The sequence below is a fragment of the Haemaphysalis longicornis genome, unplaced genomic scaffold (genome assembly GCF_048455015.1).
Source record: "Haemaphysalis longicornis isolate Haplotype H1 unplaced genomic scaffold, Haemaphysalis longicornis Haplotype H1 scaffold_5, whole genome shotgun sequence".
Taxonomy (NCBI): Eukaryota; Metazoa; Arthropoda; class Arachnida; order Ixodida; family Ixodidae; genus Haemaphysalis; species Haemaphysalis longicornis.
In genome coordinates, this window is record NW_027526385.1 from 192,301,878 (window position 1) to 192,325,648 (window position 23,771).

At 43.9% G+C, this 23,771-nt stretch overlaps 1 protein-coding gene across 1 annotated transcript in view; it reads left to right on the forward strand.

Moving 5' to 3' along the window:
• Positions 1–22,448, forward strand: part of LOC144138911 (uncharacterized) — an 85,045-nt gene extending 62,597 nt beyond the window's left edge. The window contains exons 12-15 of the mRNA XM_077671429.1: positions 2,860–2,960; positions 12,014–12,224; positions 17,892–18,068; positions 22,161–22,448. Of these exons, the coding sequence (XP_077527555.1) occupies positions 2,860–2,960; positions 12,014–12,224; positions 17,892–18,068; positions 22,161–22,276 (605 nt within the window). The 3' untranslated portion in view covers positions 22,277–22,448. The remainder of the gene's footprint in view (positions 1–2,859; positions 2,961–12,013; positions 12,225–17,891; positions 18,069–22,160) is intronic.
• The last annotated feature ends 1,323 nt before the right edge of the window (positions 22,449–23,771 follow it).

Below are 23,771 nucleotides of genomic sequence, written 5' to 3' on the forward strand. Positions count from 1 at the left end.
CTTGTCCCTTAACGCTACACCTATCACCTTCCGCTCCGTTGCCCGCTGAGTCGTTCTCAATTTAACTTGAACCCTCTTAGAGATCCTTCAAGTTTCTGCGCCGTAGGTGAGTACCGGTTAGATGCAGCTGTCATACACTTTCTTCTTCAGGGACAATGGTAGGCTGCCATTCTTTATTGGAGAATGTCTGTCGTATGCACTCCACTCCATTCTTATTCTTCGAATTATCTCTGCCTCAAGATTGGGCTCCGGGGTCACAGCTTGGCCTAACTTGATATATTCGCTTACCACTTCCACTGCCTCACCACCTATCTCAAACCGCCGTGCTGTCCCGAGGTTTTTGATGATTACTTTAGTTTTCTGGATATTAATTTTCAGACCCAAGGTTTCACTCTGTCCATTGCGGAAATCATGCTTTGCATTTCGCTTTCAGGGTTACTTCGCAAAGCAATGTCATCAGCGTATCTGAAGTTACTGGGGTATTTTCCATTAGCCCTTACTTCCATCAGTTTCCAATCCAATTTTATGAATATCATTTGTAAACAAATAGCGCATAGTACAAGATCGCAAACAACAACACATAAAACATATTATCAAACAAGGACACTCTGAGAAGCTCGCCCCACGCGTATTGATTTCTTTTAAATAATGATAATAAAAGGTTGTCTTTAAAATTACAAATCCATGTGTTCCTTCTTACTTGAAGGCCTTAAGAGCTGATTTTAGCTATTTTCGGAACGTTCACGGTCGCAAAATAGGCGCTGTTATTAGGATTCATAGAAACCATTGCATAAGGGGCCACTGAAGAATTTTAAGACCACACCGATGTCTCCATTAGGTAATGCGTCAGAGTATCCGAAATTGGTATCAATAACGGGTTTTCGTTCTTATTTCCCACGTACTCGCGTCTGTAAACGGCGAATTGTACTGGGGAGACTTCGACTTTACAACATTATGGCCTCTATTTTGTTCTAAAGCTCGGCTGATACAATGAAGGCAGCTGCCCTGGAGAGAACCTGCTTTCTCTTTTATTTTGATTGTGTGGAGCACTGCGAAAAATCTAGGCTGTACAACTTCTCGAAAACTGTAAGAATTCCGGTTTTAACCATTACCGGCGGATGTTAGCACACTGATTTTTAAAACAAACAAGAGCCGCCTTGTGGAATTATTTTAATGTCTAACTGCTGTTTAGTAACTAAAAAATTCCTTAATTGTATTATTCAGGTTAAGAATAAACGTCGCAGCTTACAGGGCCTATAATTTATTTTAGATCATACAGGCCCACGTTCTGTAGCAAAACGGTGGAATTGAAAAATACTGTTGCGACCTGACAGAGTAGTAAAAGTTCTGAGCGATTTCCTGCCGGGATGTTGGATGGAAACTCAACCTTACTGTCTTGTCCCAGCTGAAAGTAATATAAAAACATGAGATTCACCTATATTAAATTCAGCGGCATAATTACTGGCTTTTATTGCATAGATATCATTGGGGCTCCAGTATTATGGACATTAAAGAAGTGCGGTATAAATGTGCAGAGGTGTCTTGAAATATAGGATATGGTACAGGGAGTAGTACTTGGCTAAGAAAGTATCATTGTTAGTTGTGCAGTACTGGGGTATGCCCTTTAAATTTACTAATTTTACATGCGTCCTTTATTTTGATACGCGGTTTTTCTGGAAATAATTTTGAGGCTCTGTCGGAAACCCATCCAAATAATGTCACAATAAAAATACTGGATCCAATCCATGCTGTGAAGGTGGTTGGAAAGCAAAGCTTTAAGCGGTACCCAAAACAATCGCCCGTATGACGTCACTTGAATTCACACACGTGGCTCTACAAGGAGTGAAACAAGAGGTTCTAACAGCCGTTACATAGAATTCCCGATGGCGGCGTCCCTAACGCAGCAGCAGCATCGGCCACGGCCGGGCTAGAGCGGCGGACGCCGCTACTGTAGCCCGGCTGTGAGTGTAAAGAAAGAAAACAGAGACGAGCGTCTTTCGAAGTGTGAGACGGCGGAACGTAGCCACCCTGATGTCACAGCCTGCGGCTAAGCCACCTCGCGACACAAGCGCAGACACGGAAAAAAGTCGGCTTCTGAGCATAGTATTTCCAGTTTATGCCCATTTAAGCTAGTTAGTTTAGTAATATTGAGAATTGCGAGAAAGCTGAGGAAACTTTTTTAATCGCAATTTACCAGAACCAGCTGATACTTTCGCCTTCTTTATTACGTCTTAAAACATAATTAAATTGGTATTCCCCAATTTAGAAAATATGGTACCATTCCTGGCAAGCAGTGCGCAAAAGGTGGCGTTTCTCAAGCGCCCTTGTGTCTGTATGTGGCTTATACAAATTATTTTCCCGCCCTGAAAACCAATCCTAAACCTATGTTTGCCGTACGACCACGTAATTCCTTCGGGTATGGGTAACCCTGGAGGTGCTGTCGTACAAGTGAATCAAGCCGTGCCTAGGCAACCCCCCTTTCCCCCCCCCCTTCCCATCGCCGCTGCCTCCGCCCCGTTGGACGTTTGTTGTCCCGCGCACCACAAAAGAACCGTTGTCTGGTAGAGCCAGAAAGCTTTGCTTTAAAACCATGACCCTTTTTTCTACGTTTCTGTTGTACGCGATCATTCTGGAGTAGGGGATTTTAAAAACACAAAGCTTCGGTAATGCTGTAGTTTCTAGCTTGAAAAAAATAAAGCCAAAAACGTGCACATCCGTCAATCGTTTTGTCCGTAGTGCACACATTGCTTACATGTTCTAAACATATTTGAGGTATTTTTTACTTATCACCACCTTTTTTTTAATGAATATGTATGCACCCGTAGGCCTTTTTAACATTTATTTTCCTTCTTGGAACAGTTGCCTTGCCCCCAACATTATCGACCAAGGGCTTCGAGACTGCGCCGGATGTTATTGCTGTGTCCTGGAGTTTTGTCAATAGCAGCGTGGAGAACGTGGAGGTAACTGGATTGCTTTATTTTAAGGATTTCGTGGTGTTTTTCTGGTTGTTGCTTTGTTGCCGAAAAAGTATTCTTTGTGTGACAAGCACGTCGTCTGAAAGAAAAAAAGTGCCAGCCGATTTTTTGGTTTCCTCTCTTCAACTGATATAATTTTGAAGAGAAAGCTTTCTTAGTGAAACCGATGCCGTCCTGTCCTAAAAACTAAAGCTTTGTCCATAGAGCAGTTAGTCGACTGAAAAGCTATGATAAGATCCCTGGACAACCGGCACGTGCGCGAAACTTCACTTTCCATTGTGGGAAAACGGTTACTTCAAAATCGTGGGAAAGAAACGCTCTCAGATAAGACCGTACACCCATCGACTACAAAGCAGTGCAATTGTATACATTTACCTCCTATTAAACTACGTATTGGTATACTTTTCAATCGTTCGTTGATACGTTTAATTATTGCGCGAACAATTGTCGCAGAGGTTCTTTCGTCGTTTGGGATTTGGGCCCTCGAGGATTTGACGATCCAATGGAAGCAGTTTAAGCGAAGATTCCACACTCTTGACCGAATGTTGTGATAGACTTTTGAGGCAGGTTGGGTGTCAGAAAGCTTTCGCGCGTGTCTAAAATTTTTTTAAGAAGGGATCGTAAAACTTCTTCTCGAGTGGGTATGGACTCCATATCAAGGAAGTATTCTACTACGATCAGAATACAGGGCCTCTTCTTGTATACAGACAAGTGGTGGAGAAACCCATGGTACTACTTAAACTCAGTAAACTAGTAAAGACGTATGTAGAAAAAATAAACACCTATACAAAACACACCGAAAAAAAAAAACAATTACAACATGTGCTACGCGCCCTCCGAAGTAACTTGATAATATTTTATATTTGTAGAACATATTCGAAAGTCGCAGTTTCTCTTCGAAGACGCTTACTTTTTCTGTCGTTCAATCGGTATAGTTTACATTTTTATCCGTTTTCAGTTTCCAGGAAAACATATCCTGCTGCAGAAACCTTTCAGGTGTAGCAATGGGAATGATAAGGCCCGCTATACTATAGAAAACGTGTTTCCCAGCGGGCACCACCGGTGACAGTGGTTCTCATGCAACCTTGTGCCGCGAAAGATATTTAGGCAGATTTGGGGCAAATAAACGCCAATAGCTGTGGCTAGATTAAACTTTTTCGACAGCATGCAAATGCTCTTTTTATCAAAGTAGTGATGCAAAAATAGGCCTTCCTAGAAAAGGAGGTAAATAGAAAAACATTTTAGCGGAATAGTGCCGGAGAGTTTACTTTCCGTCAGCCATGCGGTGAGTTATGCGAAGGCGCTTGGCCTTCGTTACCCGGGCTCAATAGTTTCGGCAGCATGGCTTAATCTATGAGCATTCTTTCTCCACAATTCGCAGTAATCCATTCATAATAGAAAAAAAATGCCGTATGTGATCCCCTGTACACGAGTTTTGACGCAGAGAATTGATTAAAACTACACGCTTGATGGGAAATACTGTGTTCCGAATTCGCGTGGCGCACCTGGAAGATCACCGGCTGACCTAGCGCTCTGGGGAAGTAAGTAGAGCCGAACAAGTCGCTGTTACCCTGGAGTGTCCAGCCCATGAAGAACACGCGCAATCCCATTGACATTCTGGCGGCTTGCTGCACTACCTCAATTCCGTAATAGTATTTGATCGCAATGGTGACATGCTCATAATGCACATAATTGCAGTCGCAAATCTTTGAAAAACAGGTTCTGCCCTCTTCGTAGTCAAACTTTTGAAGTACGGCTCCTGCCACCTTGCGCAAGCTTAACTGAGAAGGAGAGTCCTCTGTGAAACTGAAACACAGGGCCGGTAGAGAATGTCGCAGGAGGGCCGAAACGTTTGTGCCACGTGGCTATCTGAATCAGTTGAAAACAGGGCTGGGTCGGCATTTACAAATTCGTCGGCAGCGGTGGGCTGCCGTAAAACATCTGCATTGCTAAAGAAGTTTCATGACGCTAGGAATACAACAAATATTAGCAGATGCAGATGTGGTAGAGGTTCTTTTCTGTATCTTTATTATTCGCCGATAACAGCAAGGAACCGGCCGCGCTGCCCTGTTTTTGTCTGTGAAGCCGTACCATCCCCGATCTCAGTTGAGAAACAGCTGCCGAAGCCGTTAGGTAACTCTTCGGGCAACGACGCCTGTTGAAAACCACAAAACATAATAGCGTGCAAACGAACAAGAGTCCCGACCACGCTTGCACGTGCAGGCTAGACATATCTGCTTCTTCTAACACACTCAAACTGTTGTTCGCAAAACTTCCATGGTAAAGAGCGCGGTACCTAGACCCTTTCATGTAACAAAACACCCGTGTCGAACTGTAATACCATGTAACGTTCCGCAACATACGTGGTCGTACATCGGGCTACCAGAAATAAATCTACCGAATTGGGTAATTTTGCGGGACAGAAAAGTTATTTGACAAACTGGGCCCGTAAATAAAACTTACAGACAATCAATTCGAGTGGTCCCAACAGCGCAGGTCCGGGAGTCAACTTAATATATTCGCTTTTGCGAGTTACTCGGCTGTGTTGAAATTTCAGAAAAATGTCATGCACAGACAATGTCTCTCCCTGCACGTGCATGATTGTTTTAAAACTGCCGCTTAAGAAATTTAGAAGTTCAAGGCAAACCATTACGTCTCAGTAATATGAAATTCCACCTCCGCTTTGCATCTTTTAGGGGGCGGTGCGCCAACGTAATACGTAGAGAGACGCCATACAAAAACGTACACTTGGCACGAAGCTAGCGCGTAATATCAAATGCCTGGACGCCAGCGTGTACTCCTTGAAGTTATCTGTCTCCATGATAAGTTTCACCGCAACCCTCAACACTGCTTTATTAACTAGCCCGAAGCCATGCTTCGTTCGAGCTATTCCCTGGCTCTAATCGCTTGCTCCTGAAGTCTGTCATACTTGCGCTGCCAATTGTCCATGGCACCTAGAAAAAATGTGGTTGTTTCCTCTTCTACAGGAACCGGTAAAACCCCAAAGTACAATGGGCCCTCACAGGAGCTGTTAAATGTCGATTGTGCATCGATATAAACTTGCACACCGCTATTTATATTTCGTCGGTATGGAATCGTTATACGCATCAACGTTAGACACTGGATTGCACGCGCCGGAGCATTGCGTAAATCCGACTGAAACCACATGCGCTCGCAAACCATCCGTGCGAACAAAACCAAACGAGTTGTCACCGAATCATTTTGTGAACACACGGTCCGCTACAGCGAAATGAGCAGCGGACCGTAAATGAGCCGCGGACCAGGTCACGAGCGCGCCACCTGCAAGTCGGCTTCTCCGCAGCTAAAGCTGCGTGTTCCCCGTACACGTAGGCGCTGGCATCGAGGCTGCAACTGTCGGCGCTCCTTAGCATCATGGCGCGCTACTTCGCTTCACCTCTCCTAGATGGCAGCACCTTCTGAAATGAGAGATATAAGGCGCGTTTGTCGTCCTATTCGCGCGTGTGTTCAGGGACGCACCACGCAGTTAGTTATGAATACGAAGGGCAGAAAATGCGTTTCTGTGTTATCGCCAGTTAGGCAAGGTTCCCCTATGCTGCCCCTCCTTTTTTGCATGTTTTTAGAGGCTTTTTGTTTAAAAATAATCCAAAGTTTTGGAGTTGGGGAATTTAGTTTGAACTCAAGTGAAGTGCAGTTGTTGAATTATGCGGACGACGTGGCAGTCTTTGTTACAGATAAGGAGAGCGTGCAAAAAGTGACGGATATTACAAAAGATTTCTGCGCAGAAACTTGTAGGGCAGTAAACTGGGAAAAATGTTCAGCACTGTGGCACTGAGCATAGCCACCGAACCCGAGTTTTTGGAAAACACCCAGGTTTCAGGTGCCGAAAAGATATCTTGGCGCACCGCTTGAGTGCTACCAAGGTAGTACAAAGCATTGTCAGGAAGGAGCAGTAAGATTGCGTGAAAAGGCAACCAGATGGGGAGGCCGCAACCTATCGATGTTCGCTCGTGCCACTGTCTGCAACATGTTCTTCCTGGCCAAGCTATGGTATGCCATGCAAGTAATACACTGTTCGGGGGTACATGTGCCGAAACTGTACCTTATATTTTCTGTATTTATCTGGGGTTCCTAATGGGAAAGAACCAGCCGTACGAATCTTTTTCGTAAAGTGCGGCGGGAGGGGTGGGCGCATCACAATTGTTTTTGTGACAACCTGTCAGCAGATCTATGTTTCTTCGCGATGCGAGTGATGCCTTTCTCCGCGCATTTATGCAATGTGTTTTGGCGGGTTCACTTCCGCAGTTTGCTGTTTCTAGTGTTGATGGACGTTACACGTTGAAAGGAAACTTTCAACTTACACGTTGAAAGGAAAAGGAAACCTGAAGGAAACTGTTGAATCTTTGAGATTCCTCTCTGTAAGGTTTTCTCTTGAATACCTTTCATGTGTTTCGGGAAAACGTCTGTCAGAAGATCCAGGAGATATTCTTTTTCCAGTACCGCTGTACGAACTGTGTACCACATTGGGCCAGGGCAACATATACTTTGTCGCGTCAAAAAGATTGCAGTCCCAGCATGTATTAAAACGTTCTTTTTAAGCTTAATTCGGGACCTCCTCTATTCAAACATGAATGGCGGAAAAATGGTTGTTTGTGCCATGGACAACAGAATTTTTTTCGTGTAAGAAACCCGAAACAATAGACCACGTTTTCTTACACCGATGGGATGCCATCTTTTTTTTTTTTTTTGGGGGGGGGGGGGGGGGGCGGGCGTCCATCAGCGTACCCTGAAAAAAGACTTGCCTGTGACACCAAATGGAATCTGCTTCATTCCAGTAGGCAAAGATGACAGTGTGCCGTATGACCTGATAATGCTTTCCGGCCGACACGCCATCTGGCTGAGTCGTGTGGTGGTGCGCCACTGTGATGTTGACACCAAGACTGTCAGCAAGTACTTTGCTCAAAAAGTCAGTAGGCTGAAGGAAGTAATTGTTATGCAGTGCACTGAGCTTGCGTGGTTACCCATTTTGAAGGAATTGTCTTCTTTCGATGTTTATGATAGTTTTCGCCTACCAAAGTTTGGTGAGCGGGTTTTAAACCGACACTGACGTGTTGTAGACGATCATCAGAGAGAGTCACGTGACTGTTTCTTAATATGCAATAAAGAAAAAAAGTGTTCGTAGTGCAGTCGGGAGCGCATTTTGTACCTCCTGTTGCGGCGAAAGAGTTCATGGTTCGAATCCCGGCTCTGCCACGTCAGTCGACGTTTTTCGGCAATGTAATTTCCGTGACGGATATGACGTCGTGAGATCTTGCTGGACCCCGGCATAAAACACTTCCGTGTTAAAAGAAGTAGCCAGGCCACCTTCGTCTATGCTAACTAGGCCGAAAGCTGTGCGCAACAATTGGGTATTTATTCACATTAGTTTTTTTTCGCAGCTGACCTGTCCATGCTGCGTAAACAGGCCATCCGAGTACAGATTGCAGTGTGTTCGTTCCCCAGGTACACAGATAATGAGTGGCAGGATGTTGCAATCAATGATTAGCGCCCTGTGCCTATATGTACGACTGAATATACGAAAATACATCCGTGCTAGTGAGGAATTAACAGCTTTCCCGCCATCGAAATCGTTCGACTCACCAGTTGAATGGTGGCGATATATTATGTTGATGCTTAGCGGCTTCCCTTTAGTAACGTGGTGGCATTGCACAGAGCCTTTAGTCGTAAGACGACTGTACAATTATCGCGCAATTAAAAACTTTTATTGTATTGTTGTGCTAGTCTGATGTCTTAGTTCTCAATTGTTCCTAGCTTCTTCCCTGCTCTTTTCCCGCCATCATTCTAACCTTCTTCTACTAACCTTTACTGCTGTCCAATTCATTTTTCCGTTAATATTAAAGCCGAGGGGTTGCGGGTTGCGGAGGCTAGGTGTCTCCCTCTCTTAGGACTGGACAGATACCTTAGCACTGCGTCACAATATGTCGCATGGTTTCTGGCTCCCTGCAGCAACCTGCGCACAGCTTTCCCTGTGCATGCTTGCGGATAATCGTTGTTGTTCGCAAGCAACGCGCCCGTGTTTCAAAAAGCAATGCTCTCCCTTTGGTATTTTGGAAGAACTTTTCCATCGTATCTCCCGCTTCACGATTATGTAGATATCTGCGCACTTTTTGTGTTCATTCTTTTTTTCCCAAATCGTTTTTTTCTGATTCTTCCCCTTCATTTTATTGTGTTGTGTGTTTTCCCTGTGCTTCCAGGTTTCCCATGCGTTGTCCTAAGCGTTCTGATTCCTTTTCCCCAATGTGTTCCTACGCTTTTCATGTTGAGATACCGTAACAGTCTGGCAAGCCATCTCTGGTCATAAATATTTCTAAGTAGTTCGTCAAAACATATTTCGGTCTGCGGTTCTGCCACTTAAACGGAGGCCTACTCCGCGCCTCCCTGCACTGACTTATTTGTTGTTTTACTGTGGGCTTCTTACAATATTTATTAAAAGCTACATGAAAACCATTCACAACATGTTTTTGCTTATTTATTTCCTTCACTAATGTTTTATTGTACTTGTTTTTGCTTCCACTGCTGCTTCTGAAACATTTGTCGTCTACTTCACCATCGAGGCTCCCAGTGCAGTCGCTGACTTCGGGACCCTTGTCTGTAAAATTCTTTCTAACCGTTTACTTTTGAGGAATGAACTTCAACTTAACTTGATTTATGCCAATCGACGTACCGCCATCTAATTGACATCTAGCCCTGACTGAATTTAGGACTCGTAGATCAATTCCCGTGGAGTTGGGCACCACCTAGGGCGGAGAGAGGTTACCTCAGGAGACGAAACGCTCTCGGAAACCTCATGCAAGTTGCGAAGTAAGCTCAAAAAAGGCCAACCTGTGACTTTCGTCGAAAGTATTCGTCAAGACTCCGCTACTGTTGGCGCGGGTATAGGAGCCGCTTCATTGATGTTGCTTCCAGACTGAAAGAACCCGGTGCGAGTGATATGCATGGGAGACGTTCCCGTCGTGCGTGCACAGAGGGAGTTGCATAAGAGGCGCTTTAAGTGGGAAAGCTAGCAAATAATGGTTTGGTGACTATTCTGTCCCCCACAAGGGATCACAGCGTTCAACTTTCTAGCCTTGAGGTAAAAACAACCTAGGCGGCTATAAGTCCGGCTGAACAAATTTATCCTCATATGGTGTGATTCTCGCCTACACAGCATGCTTCCCGCAAAAATACCATGTTCCGAAACTCCGCAATTGCTTTTTTGATTGAGCCTCAACTACACGGGAAGGACGCAAGCTTCCAAACAAAGAAGCTGTAAAAAATTTTCAATGCGCAGAAGGCTACAAAAGCACACTCCTCACTGCGTAATTGCACTCACGTACAAGCACTGCAACGGTCATGTAGGCGCCAATTTATTGAGGCAAATTAACACTTTTCGATGGTTACCGTGGCATTATATTATGTAGGTTTGTCGATCTGATTTATTCTTGGAGGTAGAATGTTTGTTTACTGCGTTCAGCACTCACGTCAAACATTTTTTTAACTTTTATGTAATACTGTTTAGGTACTAACAACTGTGCGATTGGCAATGGTACTGCAATTGAGGCGAAGGTAATAACAATGACTTTACTTTGTAATTTTCGAACAGTCATCGTCTGAGGCGCAAAAAATGTGACGGTAAAATATTATTATTCCACGGTCATGTCTTCTGAATGCAAGAATTTAAATGGCCAAGGTGATCCTAAGGAGAGCAGGCAGTACTCTTCCATAAACCAATGTTATGGTATGGACTTCCGCAACACACAAAATCTTGTCGAACAGAAATAATGTTTGAATAACCTTTGAGAGACGAGTACTTGTAGATACTTTGAGAATTATGTCTTTGCCATGAATTATGTGTTTGCATAAAAGGTAAAAACCTTGGGTATCTCGTTCCGCACGCGGCCTGAGCAATCGTGTGGCAAAGCTGCCGTAGTGGGGTGATGCGGAGGCGTAATATGGGAGTTTGATGTCAGGGGAGAAGGGGAATTTAATTGCAGCTGTCGCACACGCTAGGCAACCAAAGCAGGTCGTGCTGAAAAGAATAAATTCGTGTGGCACGGGCTTCATACCAAAATAGTGGGAGCGTTAAACTAAGGGGAAGTTCCAACAAAAAAGCCGTTTTACTACACGAAGATAAGGTTCATACGCATCGTGTAAGTAAGCGCAAAATGGACAAGGACGAACGAAGTGAATGGGACACGGCGCTCTATCAACTCATTTTATTTTCACTATGATGTCCGATTTTATACCGGAAGATACACAGCTAAAGAAAGAAAGGAGGAAAGGGGGAGGAGCACAAGCAAGTACAAAAAAACAAAAAAGTGAAGGATGACATTTCAAAGGTCGCGTTACAAATGCACTTTTGCACGGTAAATTCTAATGATTTGATAAGTATTGAAGTTCTTTCTTTGTCAATGCTAAAGAAGCTGTGCTAACGCAGTTGTCTTTTAAGGAAACTATCTGGTGGGCCTCGATGATCGCTCGTGTCAACTGATCCTCGTGACAAGCTACAACTCTAGTCTTATCAAAAAATGGCTTGCACTCACAATTTCTACAGTCTCTGCAGTGTATGCCCAGATGTCCTTTAATCTTATCTACATTATTCCTGTGTTCTCTAAGCCGATCGTTTAAGCAACGACCCGACTGTCCGACGTACTGCCTGCCACACGGTAGAGGAATAGAATAAACTGTGCCTACTGAGCAATTCACGAACAGGTCCCGATGCTGCGTTGCGCACTTGCTTTTCTTTTTTTCTTTTCCATTGACTCTGTTCATTAACTTCGACAGTTTGTTGGGAGCAGAGAAGACAGAGACAGAAGACAGAAGACAGAGAGCGCCGTGTTCCGTTCACTTCGTTCGTCCTTGTCCGTTTTGCGCTTACTTACACGATGAATGACCAACTCGCCCAAGAAACCACTCATTCATACGCATATTACGGTGTCGGGGGGCACTCAAAACATACAATAGTTCTTACACTCCTATAATGTGTTGCCGGCTGATGGTGCTTCAATTTTTCCTTCTAGGTCGCCACGAACGGGAGCAGCTTCATCAACTGCAAGACATCCTCCACCTGTGACCTAGTCGTGCTGCACGGCTGGAACTCATCTCTGATAGCTGGCTTCGTCAAGATATCGGGACTAAGCCCATACCAAACTTACATTCTCTCCCTCAGAGGTTGTAACTACCACGGGTGTGGTGAGGCGACAACTGTTGATGTCACCACTGGGATCTCAGGTAACGGCGGCTTACATATACCAGCAGAAGCGCGGAACTTCAGCATAGATATCGCTTGTTGTAGCTACTTCACAAAAAAGTGTAGGTTGTAAAAGAAAGTTGTAGTTTTAAGGGGTAACCAACGAAACCAAAAAGGATCCTGTGTGGAGGCTACGTATTTCCTAAGCAGGAGCTTTATTGCGCGCCTGCTTTCCAGAGATCACATATCGCACTAGGTGTGTTTGAAAATATATGCTATTGAAACGGTATTGTTAAATGATTCGGATCGCGGAAAATACGGTGTTCTCACTTAACTGTTCTGAAATATACAAATACCATATTCCTTAAATATCACTAAATATTGGCTAATAGATAACGTGCCTCTACTGAGTGAGGTACAACCAAAGAAAACAAAGCACCGCCGACACGATTCTTCCATAAAAATGTCAACTCAATTTCGCAGATTGTGGGGTGTAAAATAAAGACTAAAAGAAACATTGGTACAGCTTGCGCAAGTGCTATCAGGCCGGAGAATGAGCCGGGCTGGCGGCCCCTCTCCCTTTGTTGGAGACCTGGCTATTCACCTGACATTTATTTCCAAAGTAGTCGCTCAAATGTCTCCGAGACCGGCATGCCCGGATCGTTTTTTCCGGTCTACGGCGTTAGCATGCACTGGAACTCACGGCTAAGTCCGAAGCGAACGCTTGCGCTTCTAACCAAAAGAAAATTTCGTGCGCCCTGTATTTGATGCTAGCTCAATCTGATAGACAGGAGTTTCCTAACGCGAGGGACATGGGTTGGATTCCGGAAACGGGAAGAGTTCCATCGGGAGAGAGTTCTTTCCAATTGGCTGCACATGTTATTGTTCACCGCCCGGCTAACCACGTGCCTCTCAAACAATTCGGGTGGCCCAGTGCTTTGGTTGCCGGTATCGTGGAGTTGCCGGTTTCGTGGTTTTGTGGGGTTTGATCACCCAGAGCTTCCTAACCACGTTTTTTTATGGTCGGAGTTTGTGTGGCGAACGAACAAAGCTCTGCCTAAAGAGGTCTGCTATTAAAAAGGCGTTTATCCTGTTCCAGTACGTAGCAGGAGTCACTCATGTAACGAAGTGGCCGAATACTTAAGCAATTAAAATACATTAATGAATACTTTTAGCTTATGAGTCCCGTGCACAATTAAACCGTGGTGGTCATCGTTTGTAAGGGCACCAGCGAGTTTCTAGAACAGAAAAATTTAAACACTCACGCTGAGGAGCGCATAAAGAGTAAAACCGTAGAATAAAATACCCACAGATATTAACGCTGATATAGGTGCTTTCAGCGACACCCCCCTGCACGGGGAAAGACCTGCTATAGGAAGGTATAAAAACATAAAATATATAAATGATCAAAATGTGATTTTTGCCACATTCAAGGACAAGCTGCTGAGATACTCCCCTGTAAAATGATAGAGAAATATGTTCTGTTTTACGATAAGTTACTGAATGTGCGTGTTTTACATATCCTCAACATTATTTCATACCTTGCGCTAGTAATTATCAATATATTTCAGTGTGTCGAACAGAACAAAAAATAGCGTTGCGGTTACGGTTCGGGTTCGGGTGAACTTATTTTGTCTCGGGTCAGTTTGACGTCTACTAAGTCACCACCTTAACATGTACGCGAATTGGTTTGGTGAGTCAAATAATAAGGAAGGCGGAAAAGTACCTCGTAGTTAAGAGCGACGACAACGACTGAAATAGATTGTGGTTCATTCAAAGTTCTCCTTTTTCGCAACAAAACCTGTGCCATTATAAAGGCAACAGTAAGAAATAAGGAAGATACAACGGAAAACAGGTACGGAAGTGGTGATTTTGCACCTACTTTTTTATCCAACGATTGCGTTGTTCTAGGCAATGGAAGACACTTTCTTCCTTTTAACTGTTTTTGCTGGAATCTCAATCTTCTCTTCTAAATTTGTAACTCCCTTAACGAGAAACTCTGAGACAGGCCTTCGTACGGGCGAGTCACCTCCATACATAAAGAGGGGACACGTTTAAATACCACCGGTGTACTTTTTTTGTATGCTATTGCATATTAGAAATACTACAGCGACCACCTATATTTTTCCTGTGAATTTGATTCCTAGACCACCTGGGATAACTCTGTAGCAATGTCCTTCTCAACGGTGTGAGCCAAAACCCCAAATATGTTTTAAAAGTAAGCTTCTGTAACGCTCAGTGGCTGCCTATTGCTGTGATCAATGGATTGCATTTCGAGAAAGCTGCTAGTACGGAAGTGTCCGTAACCGTGAATTTGTCTGTGTTCCGACTGACCACCACCGTCGTTCCGTCTATTAAGTTGCGGAATTTTATTACAGATTACGCGATTTCAAACTGGAAAGGTGATTCGACGCGTGAATCACAATATAATCTCTTTTGAGAAGGCGCTCTTAAACTCCACCCTCTCCTTTGGAACATGTAGCGGGAGCATCAAAGTAGCAGGTTAAACTAGTCAGGAACAGGGAGCATTCCAAAACAAAGCTGGGCTGAAAGAGACCAAACATCAGAATAAGCAGTAAGGATGAGCGTTGGGCCAATGGGACAGCGCGGGCAGGGCCTGCCTTTCCGCATGGGCCATCTACTGTAGTGCTGTTTTTCTTTTGCGAAACAAAAAAAAACGTAGTACCTGCAAGTTGGGGGATGGAGGTTCTTGCATGAAGTTCGAAGGATATCGTAAGATTATACGGCTATTACCATATTCGGATACGTTAAAAAACGGAACTTGTCCGCTCTATGTCTCTTGAAACACTGACGATTATACCAGGCAGCGCAGCGCTCGCTGCCTTCGCATTGATGACAAGTTCTATTGTGAAAGGTCATACAAAGGAAGGGATGTCTACGGAAAAGTCCACGCTTGGGTGTTTTGGTTATTAAGTGGCCAAAGGCAGCCCAAAAAGAGGGAAAATGAGATATGTGGCAAGGCGGCGCGAAGTAATTCACAACCACGTGGTGGGCGCTATCTTTTTTATTCCCCGTAGAAACCCACCTACCAAAAATGTTGGTTTGTTTCATACACAAAAGTTACTTAGGGCTGTGGTATGGCCCGCACCGTATATATCATGCCGGTAAAATAACTAAACCAGCTGGTGATTTTTCACGTAAGCCGAAATCCACATAGACGACTTTTTATCCTGAGTACACCAGAAAAAAAATGGCTCCAATCCACTGTGTGAAAAAAATGGCTCCAATCCACAGTGTGAAGGTGGTTGGAAGGCAAAGCTTTAAAAGAAACCCACTAAAATTCACCATGCAACGTCACTTGAATTCACACACGTGAATCTCCAAAGACGAAACCAGAGATTATTCAAGCCGTTACCTGGAATTCGCGGGGGTGGCGTCCCGAACGCAGCAGTAGCGTCGGCCAAGACCGAGCTGGAGCGGCGGACGATGGCGCAGCTGCAGTCCGACCGTGCGCCGGGGGAAAGAAAACAGAGAGGAGCTTCTTTCCAAGGGCGACACAGCGGAACCTAGCCATCCTGATGTGCTAGCTCGGGGTACACCACTGCGCGACAGAAGTGCACACAACGAAACAATTTGGCATGTGAGCTTAGTGATTCCACTTTATGCAAATTCAAACTAGTTATTTTAGTAATTTTGAGAATTGCGAGAAAGCTCACGGAAATTTTATAATTCCTACTTATCAGATTCAGTTGCTCCTTTCGCATTTACTAATACTTGTTAAAACACAACCGAATTGTTAGTCACAGATTTAAAAAACGTGGTCCGATTCGTGGCAAGCAGTGCCCAAAAGTAGCGTTTCTGTAGCCGCTAGATGTCTGTATGTGGGCCCTACATTTTGCTCTCCCGCCCTGAAAACCAATCTGTAACGTATCTTTGCCATACGAGCACTTAATTCCGACCACTTAAAACCTTGTACAATGGCACACACAAATATCGGTCGAATGTAATGAAGTTCAGATAAAGCGACGTTGTAATGCTCTCTTGTAAACGTAACGTACCTCTATAAAAATGCATTCACTGCGGCAGCCGCACTGCGCCCTGTATGGAAATGTTATGAACGAACACAGCACGGCTTCTCGATGGAAACAAGGTTTAGAGCGGCGGTGAACATATCATGCTCGTGAACGATGATTGAGAAAAGAAGCCCTTTTTATATCCTTCAGTAAAACTTGCCAAACACTCACTTTCTGGATAATGTTTCCGCAATACATAAGGGAAACCCTTACGCAAAGGTTGCGCAGTGGTATTCCTTCCGTTCTAAGAGATATGTGGAAGGCACATCACATTCTTTATAAAAAAACACACTCACTATTAGAGAACCTTCTAAGAATCATTTGTTGAGAAAAATATTTTTTGACTTTGCCAGTGCTTGATTCTTAATTTTATGTAGTTATTTTGACAATTGTACAAAAACACATGGGACAAATAGGAACCGTTTTACACACATCAATCGTACAGGGTGATCAAAGTTAAGTCGGCAGGTTTTTTTTTTTTTTAAATTAGGCGTGTAATAATATGTGAAGACCACCTCTACAGGTACGTTTAGCGGCCAGAGGGAAACAGGATGCGGTGCTAATTAATGATGTTGGTCACTTAATTACTACCATTGAATAATTACTTTTTCTTGGCTGAAATAAGCAGGCAAGCTTGTATTGGAAAGTTAGAGGCAACAATGCCTCCATTCAGTTTCATTTGGCAGAATTCTTTTAGCCCATCCGTACTCCGACATTTCGAATGCGAAGTTTACTTGCCGTTCGCATGATTCCGCATGCCAGACAGTGACGACCGGTGCAAAGCTCCTCCCCTTTGTTCTGTTTCGATAGCCGTTTCCAGTGCTGCAGATTGCGATAACGCCAGCCAAGACTGAAAGGGTGCTAGTTATAACTTTTTCCTATGCCTCCACCCCGTTGTCGAACTAAACGCCATACACAGCAGGCGCGTCACAAAGGGGAGGAGCATTGCGCCGGTGTTCACTGTCTTTCAGGCGTAATATTGCGAACGGCAATTAAACTTCTCAGTTCGATATCTAGGAGTACCGATGCGCTAGAAATCTGCCATTTGTAAATGCGTCGAAACATGATTGCCTCTATCTTTTGCATACAAACATACCTGTTTACTGCAACCGCTAAAGGTTAATTATTCAATTTTAGTTAATTAAGCCACCGACATCAATAGCTACCACCTCACTGTGTGTCCCCCTTGTCTCATAACCTCAATGTAGTGGTGGTTTTCACTTACACCTAAGCGTGTCATTTTAAAAATACCTGTCGACCTAACTTCGATCACCTTGTATACAGCTTGCCTGACTATCCAGAAAAAAGTTCCTTCGTTAGAAGGGCCCTTGTAAAACATTTTATTTGGGAGTTAGGATATATTTCTTCGAATTTTTAGTTGTAGGTACATGTTTTGTATTAAACATGCCTTACAGGCGTTTGCTGGGTATCAGTTTTCGAATATTCTTTCATATTTCTACAGTTGAACTACAGGGGATTGGAAACGCTAGAAACACAAGCAACCGAAGATTGGCATTCACTGTAAGGGGGTGATATTTATCTTTATCAACAGAGAAGGGCTAATTACAAGCGACGTCATACCGTGTAACAGCCAACCAGAAAATAGTTTCTGGTTTTAGTATTCTTATCCTAATGATTTTCTTTGATCACTGTACTTCCCCTCTTTCTTTCTAGAGCCGAGTGAGCCGTTTGACCTGCAGGTGAGCCCGGTTGACAATTCGACAGTAACCTTCGAGTGGCAGCCACCGATTGAGCCCGCCGGGCCACTCACGGGCTACCTGGTTTCATGGCAGTGTGAAAATGGCCCCATCATGGCTGCCACAACGTTTCAGTGCTTTCTCACAATACCCGGTGAGAACGCTACCCTCCTTCTCATTAAATGCAATGTCAGAAATCATTTTTATACTCAACAGTGGACAATCTCACGAGACCGCTGCAGCCTACATCAGTTGTGTGCCTGGTATCTCACAATGTTTTGTTAAGAGTACGGCAACACGGTGTTATTGTGACTTAAACGCATAGGATGAAGTACAGCTAAAACTTGTGCCGTTGACTCTTTTTTTTTGGGGGGGGGGGAGTCTAAGAACACTATACAAAGTTAGATTGATTGATTGGTTGTAGGGTTTAACGCGCCGTGATGGAGGGCGGTGATGAGGCGCGCCGTAGTGGAGGGCTCCGGATGAATTTCGACCAACTGGGGATCTTTAACGTGCACCGTAATCTCGTAAAAACGGGTGTTTTTGCTTTGCGCCACCATCAGAAAAGCGGCCGCCGCGTCCGGGAATCGAAACCGCGACCTCGTGCTCAGCAGCGCAACGCCTTAGCCACTGAGCTACCGCGGCGGGTTATACTAAGTTTGGGTACCCAGTACAAGCATTAGGCAAAAAGCTAGGGTCTCGAATATTGGCTAAGGCTGAAAATATAACTCTTATGCCTCAGTAGGACCTCGTGTGACGGCAAAAACTTGCTTCAATGCTAAACCTAATCGTTCGTGACCCGTTACTCCTCCTTGGTTTGCTGAGAGAGGGGAACACAGTGACCGCAGGCGGGTGCTGAATTACGCTTGAAGTACGATCCCGTCGTTATAATGCGGCACGCGACACACCTGAGGCTAAATCAGGCATAAGCCATAACTTTTTACAAAAAGAGGTCGCCATCTCCCGAACAATCTTTCACTAAATTTTACACCGTGCGAAGAATGCCTTATATAACAGGTTTGGGTATATTGATAAAGTTTGCGGTTTTCTCCAGAGATTCAGAAGGGCTCATTGGTTAGAGAACGTGACGGTCAGCCAGCGATTGCAAAGCTAGAACACATTCCTGAGTGGTACCGAAACACCTTTTTCACTTTCGATTTTTTTTATCTTTTCAAAAGTGAATGCCAGAAATCGCGTCCACTACCTCTAACAGGCGATCACAAGCAATTTCAGCCTACATTTACTGTTTCATGCCCAATCTTGTAATTAGAAAACTGACGAGGGATTCTTGCTCTTTCCCGGTTTAGTGATTGTCTGCACGCTCCACTGCTGTTAGTAGAACCGTCAGGCGGGTTTAGGTCGGCATTTTATCATTTACAGCCGTAATGCTGTTATTAGTCACATAAAAAAACTGCAACACAACAAAGCGTTATCTAAAAGGTTATATCTTCTGTGACGAGCGAAGCACGCAGTGCCGCCCTTTTTGGGTGTAGAGTACTTTAGGACCACACAATGTCGGTCCGCATTCGTGCGCGTAGCATTTACAATGGCAAAAAATCACACAGGCACCGGCAGGATTCGCGCCTGTGTCTGGTAGACCAGACAGAGTTAGTGTCACTCGTCTGACCCATCGGGCTACGACCGTGAGTTAGTACCCGAGAGTCAAACGGCTTACGCGCTCGCCTGTAACGGTGCGGAGTACCTTAGGACCTCCCAATGCCCGACCGCCTCCATCCGCGCACACCACCATCAATCGAAAATAAAGCCACATTCGATTTGAGCGGTGTGTTGCAGTTTCATTTTAGGAATAATGAAGGTGGAACTCACGTGTCAAATAGAATGACGGTCGGGGCGCAAATGGGATGTCACTATTGGCGCAACTTGTATGTCATTTCGAGTACCCGTACTCGACACCCTCGCCATCATCCATGGCGTGGAGATGCTGCAATTTTTTTTTGGCGATAGCTACCGCTTTCGGGCTGCTTCCAGGCACTGCGAAAGGACCTACAGCACCTAGTAATGGTATTCCTGTCCCAGATGAAATGGAGCCAACCAAGGGCCTGTCATCCTTATTTGTGAATTAAACTTGGTATAAGGAAAGGCAAATCAATCTCGTCGTGATTTACCCAAAAAATCTATTATTGCAAGGCGCAGTCTCATTCTAGAGAAATAGCAGCCAGCCGAAAAAGCGCCGGGAATGTTGCAATTCTCGGCAATTAGAGCAGTAAAAATTGTGGGTTAATGGGTTTGACAAGCTAGTGGCAAAAGTTTACACTAGAGTAAAAACCGTTTGTAAGATAATCTACTGAGCAATATGCAAGAATGGTAAACGAGCTTTATTTTGCTCGTTTACTATTACCTTTACCGATAAAAAACAGAGCAATAAATATAAAGAGCGGCTCCTCAGCCTAAAGTTGAGCTCTATTACTTAGTCGTCATTATGCTTCAGCAATGAATAACATTCTGAGATGTTTCTAACGTTAGAAAATACTACTGAGCATGTAGCAGCTTTGCTGTGCAACAAGCGTTTCTTGGATTAACAAAATCGCGAAAATTACGCGTGTTTCCTTAGCTTCACCACAGTAAAACAAAGCGCAGCAACACTGCACCACAAAACTAAGGGTCATACTAGAAATTAGTGGCGGTCCTTAAACCATTTACTGTTTTTGCGCAGCTTTGGCATTTTGATAATCGAGGGCCAGGATTTGGGCCCAGTGGTTTGTTTACGTTTCTTAGAATCTGTGGCTGTTCAGCGTTGGATGTAAGTACTCTGCTTCTTAATCATAATAGCCGCGTTGTACTCAAGTCAGTTCATCACAGAATATTCTGAATATTATGGCTACCCACAGTAGGGCTCTCAAAAACAGGTTAAAACAAATATCTAGGAACATCGCAATTGGGACCTACAACAACCAGTTGCACCTGTGACTTCAATTTGTAAAATTTGATAAAACTGTTAAAATACAAAATATATTTTCACATCTGCAAGATACCGGTTGAACTTTGATGCGTGAGGAGCTAAGGCACTGGCCTGCAAGGCTGGCCGCCGGTGCCGTTTCTCTGCTGTAACAGAAAAAAAAGGACTGGGTATTCATATATGTGCACCCATTAACGATGCCGAAGTAGTCCAAATGACCCCTATGAATGAATCACGTTTTTATAACCTACGTAACCTAATTGCCGAAACAGTAGGCCATTACTGCTTGCTGCTGAAAATATTACGGAGACATCTTACGCCACAAAGCATTATTCTCACATAAAATAAAGGGAACGTTGATTTCACTTACACACTGGGCTTTGAATGTTGGCTTGGATGTAGGGCTAACAAACAGGGGAAATTGGTTCGCTTTACACTAATCAACGTATTCTTAACGAGCGACCGCAAATACTATGAACACAGTGTTACGTTTTTTTGCCTGTTCTTTAGATTTCGCAGCCCGCTGTGCAGCTGTATGAAGCCGGATTATTGGGTTCACCCTTTCGCTTGCGTTGAAGGCCGTGCACAGGCACCCCAGGCGGTGCACCGCAGATTGTGAGACTCAGGGACGAAGCGCTTGCGAGGTGCCGTAAACACTCGACTAGTCACGTGCTTTGCTTGCTCTGAAGCGTACGTACAGGTGGCCAATGGCGCTTAGCGATTGGGTGCATTCGATGCAGCCGTTTTGCCCAGGTATGGTCACGTGGTGGAGCAGTAGCGATGCTCAGAGCAAGTGAAGTGATCAAAAAAGGACCAGCCTAGTGCCAGCAGAAGAAGGTCGAATGCAACACTAGGCATAACTGTAAAGTTTTAGCGCAGTGCAGCGTTGGATGTGACATGAGCGTTGAATCGCCGTTGTAGTGCCGTTGCTTTTGTAGGACATTTTAGGCAATGTTTAGAGGAATACTAGCACAGAATTTAAATAGCTGGAAGAGCAAAAATGTACAAGGTATCTAGGCGCGTTGACTTTTCTCCTAGCCTGAGTTTTGAAGTGCTGCCAGTAAAGACCATCTTCACCAATGAATTTTGCATAACCTCGTTTACAAGGGAAGCCTGTAGCAATCATCTTCATCGCATGAGTGCTAGCGCGAAAACGTACTCCTCCAGTTGAACAATTTCTTCACGACAGGAGAGCAAAACCTTGGTTCCTGAGTTACAAACTCCATGCTCTGTAAAAATGTACCATTGATGAACGTAAAAATTTCAGTGCCTAATTATTTTTTTCCAAAATGTTTGCCACTATTCATAATTTTGTTTTTTCTTCACCAGACCTACCGCCGCAGCTCGATGAATGCTCGTTCTCTGTCTGCGCGTACAATGAAGAAGAAGACGGTGGAGAGCTCTATGGGAAAACCGCAACGCTAACCTGTGGCACCACGATTTAAATAACTGTCATTCTGGGTGTTATTGCTTTGTGTAATAACAAAGCACGTGTGCTAGGCGCTTCCGAAATGTGTTCTGTACACCCTACGGAAAACCCATGTACACTTGACAGACATGTAGCCTTCCTTTGGCAAAATAAAAAAATAAAAGCTCAGCTCTTCGTTGTTTGAGAAAGAGCGTGTGAAAGTTCCATTGTCCTAATCGGCACTACAATCGAGGGATGAACGTAATCTGAGCGTTAGGTGATGTGGGCAGTATTTGCATCAGAAATATATCAAATACCTTTGTTCTTTAAGGGAGTCTCCGTTCCGGATTAATACCCTAAAAGCAACTGCATTTATCATCGTTTATTGAAACAATCAAACTGATTAATTTGGTTGTCTTTGTGGAAGAGTTGTATAATTATCTAATATTTTTAAGTCTGTACGTTTCTGCTGTGCCAAATTTTCCGTCGCGTGGTAAGTTTTATAACACTATACCGTTGCAAAATTGATTCTGACCTGTGCCAGTTTTCCGCGTTACATTTGTAAAACTTTCTCCCTTTTAAGGAAAAGCGTTTTAATTCTTAAGGCACTAAAAGCAAAACCTCAATACTGGGCCTTTATTACTCAAGTGTTTTGTTTTTCAAGTGTTCACGTGTTATCATATGCAATCAGATTGAAATGTTTCCCTGTGTTTTTTTGTGGTAATATTGTTTTTGTGGTAATATATGCTTGGTTACAGCTGGTTTGTAGTACCAAAAAAGGTACCAAGACGGAAGCCGCTCGCCGGTCTTCCATTTGAAATACACAAAATAAAGATTACGACCGACATTGCAACAAAAACGTGTACCTTAATATAGTACTGAACATTACTATATAGCGGTAATCATAAACTACACAAAACCATAGCTACAACAACAATATTCGACACATATTGAGGTCAACGGAAGTGTAAACAACAAGCTACAATCCTAAACACTTACCTACATGTTGCGGTAAATGAAAGATTTGACTTCAAGCAGGTAGTTTCTCGTAAAGTTTCGAGCTTGTGGAATTATTCGGTTTTTCAGTTGAAGGGAAGGAATTATAAAGTAATATAGATAAAAATTGCTTTTTCTGTTTGCCGTACTTGTTTAGAATGTTAGGAAGAAAGGAATGTTTTGGCTCAAAAAATGCATAACATTTGTACTAGTGATTAAGTGACGCAGAAAGATGTCTAGTACAGTTTACGATGAAGAATTTCGACGAAACCGAATACCAAGGCTGTAGTGATAAAGTTGAGTTACAGGCAGGATCTGAAGTTACTGGAAGAACAGCAATGATGGTGATTGAAAGGAAGCAGTGCTAATAACGTGAATGGCTTGTTTCTGTAATTTATGGAGTACGAAAAGCCCCACGATGTTATAGAGTACTTTAAATGAGAGCAAAAGAACGCGAAATACAAGCCACGAAGCAGTTGGAAACTCAAATATGGGCATGCGCCAATCAACGCGCTGAGACCGAAGGACGCCTTTTA